The 9,870-nt window shown below is 44.7% G+C and overlaps 1 protein-coding gene across 1 annotated transcript; it reads right to left on the reverse strand.

The window, feature by feature from the left end:
- Positions 1-7,778: 7,778 nt before the first annotated feature.
- On the reverse strand, positions 7,779-9,632 carry LOC121677199 (sperm motility kinase X-like). The gene has a single exon (XM_042055156.1). It carries the CDS (start codon positions 9,630-9,632, stop codon positions 7,779-7,781), a length of 1,854 nt encoding a protein of 617 aa, XP_041911090.1.
- Positions 9,633-9,870: the final 238 nt, after the last annotated feature.

Below are 9,870 nucleotides of genomic sequence, written 5' to 3' on the forward strand. Positions count from 1 at the left end.
ATAGTTATTCAGAATTGGGATCACATCAGGTCCTATCATCTATTTGTTGTGTGTGGATTTGGATGTAGGAGAGGATATAAGTAGCTTAATCTGATCTGTGTCCATGTATGTGTATGTGAGGCTTTGCCTGTAAAGTTGAAAATGCCATGAACAGACATAGCATGTTGTCCTGTGCATGTTAGTCTCTGCGTTTGTGTGTGCAGTATGTTCCTTTACCTAACAACGAATGTTGGACACAGGAGAATCTTAATACACGAAACTGTACATGTAACTGCAGTGATGTAGACAGACATGCTGTCAGTTCCTGATATTTTCCCCTCCATAGGCAATGCTTCATGTACATGGATAGATACCAGATTCAGTTAGATATAGCCTACCCTATAGCCAAATCCAAACACAGACAAGCAAATGTAAGGACCTGCTGTGTCTGCAATCCTGAATATCCAAATTCTACACAAAACACACGCATGAGAGAGAGGCAGAGACAGAGAGAAAAAAACAGAGAAGAGGAGAGAGGAACAAAAGAGCCTGAGAACAAGAGAGAAAGGGTTCGATCTGATTTCTTGCTGTATGTGCAGACTGGTGTCAGGTGTGGGGAATGATCCCCTGGGGCTCATACTGAGCAGTGCGTGTTGGGAAACATGGTGGTGTGGAGCATGTTTTTACAACTTAGTTCATGTGGTATTGCAGTTAGCAGATGCATATAGCTGAGACAAGCAAAGAATTGCATGTTGGTTTTTGCAACGAAGAATGGAATATACATGAACTTCTAAGTCTCAGCACTGTTGGTCTATATCTCCTACACACACTGCTATATATCAAGCCTGTCTACACTTCCTTTCGCTGTATCCCGAGTCCTAGATGTACTACTTGATGTCAGTCCATGAAGAACTATTCACCCCACATTCACTGCTGCAAACTAATCTAACCTGCAATGCATAATGCATTGCAAGTTTTCATCACCTGCATGGTCGGTGAAGACTATGCAGCACACTCCCTGACCAATCACCACAAGAACACACACACACCATTCGTCGGAGCGTCAAAAGCACCACCACTGGTCCACATATACTGCTCTTGATTTTGCACTGCTGCCCACCAGCAGGAGCCCTAGAGATGCTGGGAGTCGGGTCCTACTTGATCTAGATAGACAAGGTTTGGCAGCTGTCAATATGGTGTAAGGGGTAAACAGGACCCAATATCTAGTAGTGGATGTATGGTCACAGGGATGGTGGTATGTCCAATGTGTCTGATGTAGTACACTGTACGTCAGAGAGAAGAGGGAAAGAATATGGAGTAAGGTTGAGCACAATACCTACTAAGTGTATATTAGTTTATGTGTGAACTGGTGTCAATCGACATGTGACAAAGCATATTGTAATAGTTGGCAATGCGATGTGTTCTGTCCAAAGTACATCCATGTTGTTGTTGTTGTTGTTGTTGTGTGTGTGTGTGTGAGGCATTGAGGGTGTCAGTGGAATCTGATACCTTTCAGTGCATGTGTGACAACTGCGGGTGATGTGTGCATTTCAGTGCCTTCAATGAGTCTTGTAGGAGCTGAGGGGTGTTGGAATACCCAGCAGGTTTGATATCCAAAAGGTGTGTTTGGGTAGATGTGATGTGTTATCCAGTGTGTCCTACACTAACATTGTAATTTGTGGTGCTGTTGTGATATTTAAGAGGGCCTGACACCTAGCTGTGTATGTGTATGTGGAACTTCGGGAATCTGAGGGTGTCATGTGAGGCAAAATACCTACCAGTGTATTTGGGTACAGTGGCAGGAGAGTGTCCTCTATGCTCTGATAAGTAGCTGTTAAAGTGGAAAGAATAACTAATTAATGTGGGTGACATTCAGGATCCAGGCCTAGGAAGACATGTGAGGTATTTGGGGGTCTGTTCAGCAAGGCTTGATACTTAGCAGTTGGTGTTAAGTTTGGGGAGAAGCCAGGAATGGCCCAATAATTAAGTGTATTTGAGGCTGTGTGTGTGTGTGCTCTCTGGGTTGCCCATCAAAGTGTGACAGCTGGTAGTACAAGTAAGGTGACATGGCTGTAGTGTCCCACACTGCATTATACCTAGTGTTGGATGTCATTGCAGGAAGATTTGAATCAAGCGCACATGTGTGTAGTCGATAGAAAGTAGGATGTTAAACAGGGCCTGATACCCTACACTGTATCTCAGTTGATATTCTCATTATAACAGTGTGAAGAAGAGCCTGGAACCTCTCACCGTTTGTGGGACAGCAGAAAGGGAGTGGACTAGAGAGGCCGAATAGTGATTGTAGGTGAGGGGTGTCCTTTGTTTTGTTAAACTGGCAGTGTATGTTAGGTCAATACCTCCACCCCATTCCACATCAAATGCTATGTATCAGGACATGCTAGACGCTCCTGACACTCAACGTACACCACCAGTTTATCCATCCTTATGAGGACCCCAATATCTACCACATATAAACAACTAGGTTTCACCCTTGGATGGACAGCCAGCTGTGGAATACTATCATGTGTACAAGAAAGGTTTCAGGTTCTACTTGTCACCTCCTACCCCTAATTCACTTCATCCACACAAGAAGCAACAGACTCTTCAGAATATTTCATCTGTCTTCCATTGCACATGGACTGCCAGCTGTAGCAGGTCTAATATGACCAAGGAAATAGCAGTGGGCAGTCAGTGACAATGGGGTGGAATTTCTGGTTAGTATACTCTCAGAAGTGGCTCTGTAGGTGGGGTGGGGAGGGCATTCTACTAGGATTTTGTATATATTATATGTAGGGCTTCATTCATAGTTGGGGCCAGAAAGGCCTGATAAGGAGGAAATTATGTCGGGTTCTTTGGGAGCTTGAATTCAGCTGCTTCTAATACCACCCAATGCGTTTGAGATGGTGTCAGGCAGGCAATGTAAAGCAGTGCCAATTACTACCAAGGATGGTCAGCACTGCAGCTGGGAAGGGACATTTTGTGTAGGATCTTTACCTCTAACAGTATGTGAGTAGGGGAAGGAATGTCCTGAACTCATACCTAGTAATGTACATGGAAAACAATATATGAGTGTGGGGGTAGAGAAAATTGACAGGAAATGGCTGATATCTAAAAGGATATGTGGATTGTGGGCGGCGGATGTCCATCAGGGTTTGACACCTAACAGTTTTGGGATGAGTGGTGTGTCCAGCACAGCCTGGCTCCAAGTATTTGCTGTGCGGCAGCAAGAGGGTGTGGTCTGCATGGGTTGACATCTAGCTTTGAAAGTGGAGCAGTGCTGGGGAGTGAGCAGCGCTAGGCTCTCTGGGCTCCAGCAGCAGCAGGAAGGAGGCTCATCAGCTCAAGCAAGTCCTATAGCTTTTCTGTCCTCAGAATCCCTCTTCTCCTGGGCTGAGATATTTGAAAGTTAATTGCAAAGTTTTCCATCAGAGCTCTAAGTGAGCCTCCAGCTTTGGATAGTGTTCTTTCTGCTTCTTTATCCTATCTTCGTACAGCAATCTTGAGGATCACACGGGTTTAAGAGTGGTGAGGAGAACACATTTGCTTGACAGCTGGACACTCCTTCCTGCTGCTTAGCACAGAAACGTCATCTTGTCTTAGAACAGGTATTTGTTGTCTGCTGGGCTGTGACAGGGTTCAGGTTTCTTCAAGAAGACCTAGTCTAGAAGTTCCCTACAGCAACTCTTCAGATTTTGTATTTTCTTGGCTAATGGCATTAAAGTTTATGTGGCCGCACATTAAGTTCTTTGAGCTGGCTTTATCTTCTTTGTTAAGAGACTGAAAACTTATGTAGGGATCTTCTGTATCTCATACATGAATTCTGTAGTGTTTGTATTAACGGTCATTTGTAGTATTTGAGATTGTGTTCAGTTTTCTGATGGGTTCTCTATTGCTTGCTTTTGCATCTTTGTCCTACAGATCACTGTGGACAAATTGTTTTCTCTGCCTTGGTATCCAAGGGTGCCACAGACAAAAATCAGCTGATATGATGTAGGTGAGTCTGTTGCTGGGATTTCTGTTTGAATCCAAAGGTTTGTTCTCTATTTCTTCCATGTCCAACATTGGGGATCTGTTAGACTTTCTGTGAGGGGCTGGAACCAGAAGTGCAGGGTCTGGACGAATTGCTCCTGCCCTCTGCTATCACTTTAAGTATTAGTCCCAGTTGGATGTTACCTTTGGTGTTTGCATAACGGATAGGCATTTTTCTGAGTCTATCGGAGAAGACATCTGTCAGCTTAACAACAGTGATGACAGTGGATAAACAGGGATGTCTCAGATTTTATATTCCTTTGGATTCCTCTCAAAAAATGCTCTATTGGCCAATCAGTGTAAATCTAGCTGGAAATCTGCTTGGGTACTTCAGTATTTGTTTGTGTGTACATTGTTTCTATCCAACACCAGTGAGAACAGGACAAGTGGATGCATCAAGTGCACCATGTTCATGTGATTGGTGGCAGGGGTGATGGGCCATGGACACTGCCCTTTTCAAGAAATCCAGTCTAGAGGCAATGCGGAGATGCACATTCGCTTCCCAAGGCTCTACAGAAGCACATTCTTTATCGGTTTCCAGGATCATCTATGAAGGAAGCAAGCAGAGGTGACATTTTCACTGTCAAAATACACACAGCAACAAAGTGCGGTGGAGATTCAAAAGTAACACATACTTTGGGAGGCTTTCAAATGGGGATCCTTCTGTTATCCTCAGATCTTGATGAGAACTGGAGCAGGTTCTGAAGCTGGATGCTGGAACATGAGCCATCTCATTGAATTGCAGAGAATGTCCTCCTCAAGCTGTATAGAACTTCTGAGCTTTCCCAAACTCGGAGATGACCTTTTCCATCACTGACACCAGTGTTGTGTGTGCAAGTCTTCACGTTAGGAATCTTCTGGGGACACGAGTCAGGATGTGCCCAGGCAGCTACAAGAGAAGGAATATTGTAGATCAATGAGGAAACTATCTGAGAGTTCCATGTCCACAAGCCCAAGACCTGTGGTTTTGGTAGATAATGGCAGGTTTCCTTTATTGGAATTCAGGGACTAAAGAGACAGGTATAACGCTCATTGCCTTCCAATATGACCTTCCCTAAGCCAACTTTACTAGGATCTCTTCAGGGATGTCAGAAGGTAGGGAATGATTTCTCATGGCAGCCCTGCTACTGTTCAGGCATCAGGCTCTGGAAACAAAGGAGGAAAATAATTTTCCCACCAACATGTCTAAACATAGGCACTCTGCTTCCTGCACCTCATCTCACTCCCTCTTCTCTACATTAGACAGGATACATACTTGGTGAAAATGAGCTTCCACAAAAGATGATGTCTCAAAGAACCTGCAAATAATAGGAGAGAAAGGGTGACTGATAAGACATCTGGAGTTGACTTGGGGAACTCCATGTGACCCACCAGTAACAAACTGCTCATTGTGGCTGTGTCAAGTGGCCAGTGGCTGTACTTTAAGCATTGTCCTAACCAAACATTTTAGTCCAAAAGAGCATCTAAGGACTCGGCTTCATGCTCCATGAGGAGGATGCCTGTGGGCAATTTGGTAATGATGTGTGTGGAGTTCCTCCTACGAGTAGCTGGGTAGCTGATAGTGACTGCCCCTGCTTCTCATCCCCCCACCGACAGGCAGTAAAGGAGGGAAGTAATTGATGTGGTGGTCTGAAGCTTAGCTGACATCTGTTCTCTCAGGTCAAAGTCTAATGGCAGCAAATTACTTTTAGTATCAGGGACAATCAAAGTCCCCCAATCAGTCCCAAGTCAAAAGTCAAAAAGAAATTAACATCAACTTATCATACTGAGATTTGCCTTTGTAGATAACTTCATCTGAGTCTTCAGCCAATGATTCTAATGGGCTTTCTGCCCTGGGTTTCACTGCCCTGACTACAGCACCCAAGTCTCCCTTTCCCAGGCACTGCGTTTAGTAACGTACATCACAAATGGTACTTGCCTTAGTAAACACCCACTGATGTAGAACAAGTATGGTGACAAAAGCAAGGAAGCCTCTGACTCTCAGCTGGTTTTCCTGGCAAGGTAGTGTGCACCCTCGTTCTCATTGTTCTTCAGCCTATTACAGAAGAAGTATCTTGCCTCTGCACAGTGACTTCCTTCCATAGAGGTGCAAGAAGATGTTCACCCTTTGTTCATACACTCTTCCTCCATAACAGCTAGGGGACAGAGAGAAAGAGAGGGAGATAGATGCTATTTGCTGTACTTTTTCTAAAGATCAATCTGAATCCATGTCTCTGTTGTCTCTCCCTTCACCTTTCTCCCTCTGCATTATGAGCTCAATGACCATGTTCCCTGGAGGTGAAAAACGCTGGCTTTTGCAGTCTTGAGCTTATTTTTCTGTTGACCACTGTCAGTATAAACAAGATCACAGAAATATCCCTCATACAATGATACAAAAGTTAGTGGTCTCAGCATTGCCTTCAGCCATGACACCGACAGATGAGCCTTGGCATTTAGTCCCTGCTGAGTGACTACTCTTCATTGCAGAGAGCAGTGATCTGCATGGAGGGTGTCCATGAAAATATCAATGCAACTTTTGCAGGAGGATCTTGGCTGAATGTTTCAAATCGACAGTCACAAGGTTCTTTCCAGGTTGACCCCTGATGAAAGATCAAAACAAAAATATAGTTCCGAGACTGCAGACTAGTCATGTGTCTGTTGTATACCAGGAAAACCAAACAATACCCACCTTGTAAACTGGAGCAACATCCCAGTATTTCCTCCACAGTGATACCCATTTTCTTCCTATTTGCTGTCACTTTCCTGTTAGGACAGAAATATGTTTCTGACAAGCCCTCCCATAGTAAGGGCCCTTTCACCAGGAGCAAGACTGAGCCAGCGTTTAGTTGGAGTGTCTCCCATGAAAGAGGAAAATGGATACAGGCAGTCTACAAACATATCAGCAGGGAGGGGGGCTAGGGAGGAGGAGATTCACCTCTGTCCAATGTGAGAAAACATCTCCATTGAACCCGACCTTGAAGGAAAAGACATATGAAGGAAGACTGTTCCATTGGGGATTCGGATTCATGGGCAGATTTGGGGTAAATTTTGTCAAAAGGCTCTAGTCTGAGAAGGATGCTATGGAAGGCTAGCCATTGGACATACTTCCTGTTAACCATGGTTTTCTGTGAAGAAGCCTGTGTATACAATGGCTTACCATGTCCTGTGCTGGACTTCACCGCTGGGTTACTGGACACTGTGCCATCTTGACTTCATGCTTGGCTCCCAATTTGGCTATCTTAATCTCAGACAGAATATTCTCACTACAGGTCTCAACCTCTACACAGCCTCATCATGTAAAACAAGAGTGACATATGGAAGGCACAGTCTCTTTTTTGGACTTGGACTTTTTTTTGAGACAGGGGTTCTTTGTAGCCTTGGAGCCTGTCCTGGAACTTGTTCTTGTAGACCAGGCTTGCCTGGAACTCACAGAGATCTGCCTGCCTCTGCCTCCTGACGGCTAGAATTAAAGGCATGTGCCGCTACCGCCCGGCATGGAAGGCACAGTCTTAAGAACTTTGAAATATATACTTCAATGTCTTGACTCTTATATCTTCTGGACCACCCATTTTCAAGTGGCTCCTCTTCTCCCCATCTTCCCTGGACTTTATACTTTTCTTCACTCAAAGCCATTGATTCTCTATCATTCTTTCTTCCTTTAGTCAAAGCAACTTCTGGCTGCCTCTACAGCCTCTACTTCTCATCTACTACTGTCTACTTTAGCTTAAACAATTTGGGTTAAAGGTGGTGGTGGTGCTTTGAAGAGTTGATTTTGAAATAAGATTTCCTAATTAACCTACCCTAACTATCATGTAATGGTCACAAAGGACATTAGAAAACATATAGATTAATAAACAGTGACATGCATCTTGGGCACCCCACTGTGTGTGTGCATCTGTAATGCTCTCTCCTTCCAGTGGTGCCTCCTCCTTCTGAGAAACATGGCTTTTTTGTGAGAGTGGCAGACAGCAGCACAGAAATCTCACACAATTTCGAATACTCTCCTTAATCCCCCTCCAGCCTTTGGACAGACTCCTGGCAGGGGCTGCACTTACATCTTTGGGAAGGACACCTTTTAAGTTGTTATTGGATGTTGTCTCAAGAGAAGATCTCTGAGTTCCATGGGTTTCAATGGTGCTCATACCCTCAGGTGTCTCCCTTTCCTTCCTTACAGAGGGTGTACTCTGAGCCGCTGAGCTATTCTTGAGAGTGCTCACTTCCTGGGGCTTCTCACAGGACAAATACTGTGCAGAAGAAATACATTCAGAGAATGGGCATCTTGAGGACAACTCATTGCAAACCATGCTACCTACTTCCAAACTTCTGCTCAGGAGAGGAGTAACCTCAGGAGCACAGGTGGATACTTGGTGGGGAGGGTTGTCCTCCTCCAGCAGGCAGCACAAGGTGGCAGGCATGCTCAGGCTTCTGCTCTCCTGTTTGCTTGACCACTTCTCATCATGCCCCTGATGTTCAACCAGCAGGGCAAAGTTGGGGAGGGCAGGCTCACTCACTCTCCTCTTAGGAGGAAGGCAAGTCATTGCACCTGGTGATGACAGAGCGACACAGGCCTGCAAGGACCTAGTTGCAGATTTAGTGTGGTCCTGGGATGACTCATGGTTTAAAATTAGGTATGTGGCCATGATGTTATTGAATTTTTTCTCATGTAGACAATCACTAATAGTCTGGGGATGGTAGCCCAAACGCCACATAGCCAGCACAATGCTGGGATTTGGTTTGGTACAGAAAGACTCGGAGGATGATGGGAGTTTCCAAAATTCTTCCCTGTCTCTGATCCACTGGTGCTGCCTAATGTCACATATTGTGGGCCTCTGCTCAAGATTCACAGTGAACAAGTGCACAAAGAGGTGTACAAGCAAAAGGTTTTGAGAAAGTTTGTAAGGAATGTAGTACGTGGGATTCAGCATCTTCTCCTTCATGTCTGGATAGGTCTTTGCTTTGAATGGGAACTTCGCTGTGAACATTGCATATAAAACCACTGCCATGCTCCAGATGTCAAGTGCCCTTGCATCATACTCTGTGTCATCGAATAGCTCTGGAGCACAATACTCAACTGTGCCACAGAATCCCTTGCACTTCTGCCCATAGCTGACTCTGATGGCCAGGCCAAAGTCACACAGTTTGATGTTTCCTTTGCCATCAAGCAGGATGTTATCTAGCTTGATGTCCCTGTGTGCAATGTCATTATCGTGGCAGTAGTGCACTGCACACACAATCTGGCAGAGGATGTGTTGGGCCTCTTTCTGCTGAAGAGGGCCACCCTCCTCAATGAGCGTGACGAGATCACCCTGAGCAGCAAACTCCAACACCATATAGGTGTGGTCTTTGCTGTTGATGACGTGGAAGAGCTTTATTATATACGGGTGGTCTAGTTCTTTCATGATGTTGAGCTCTTTCCTATTGTTACCGTCACTCTCCTCACCATTTGCAAGGATTTTAACTGCGACTTTCACATTTGTGAGGAGATGGCAAGCTAACTTCACCTCAGCAAAGCCCCCTTTGCCAAGGTTATTTAGTATGACGTAGTGATCTGTAAGTGTCTCCTCTTCATAGGTGCTGGCATTCAGGGCCAGCTGCATGGTCACCTCCTCTCTGGTCCTGCTAGTAAGATTCTTGATAATTTCCATGCCAATGCCAACTGCGGAAATCAGATAAAAAACAATGAGAAATAAGTCAAAGGGGAAAGTATTTAGTTTTCTGTCTGTACGTGGACAAGTGCAACATATGCTAAGAAACTTACAATGAACTCCCCAGTCACAGAAAACAAGAATAAACTAAACTCCAAAGAAATTCTGGGAAACATACTCAAGATGAGAGCTAAATCTAAGTAAATAGACAGTAATGAATATTGCAATGGCATAGCTG

Source organism: Arvicola amphibius, chromosome 5 (assembly GCF_903992535.2).
Source record: "Arvicola amphibius chromosome 5, mArvAmp1.2, whole genome shotgun sequence".
NCBI classification, from domain to species: Eukaryota; Metazoa; Chordata; class Mammalia; order Rodentia; family Cricetidae; genus Arvicola; species Arvicola amphibius.

What these genes read in the sequence shown, in the direction of transcription:
- LOC121677199 (XM_042055156.1), bottom strand. Translation starts at nt 9,632, where the DNA reads ATGGAAATTATCAAGAATCTTACTAGCAGGACCAGAGAGGAGGTGACC.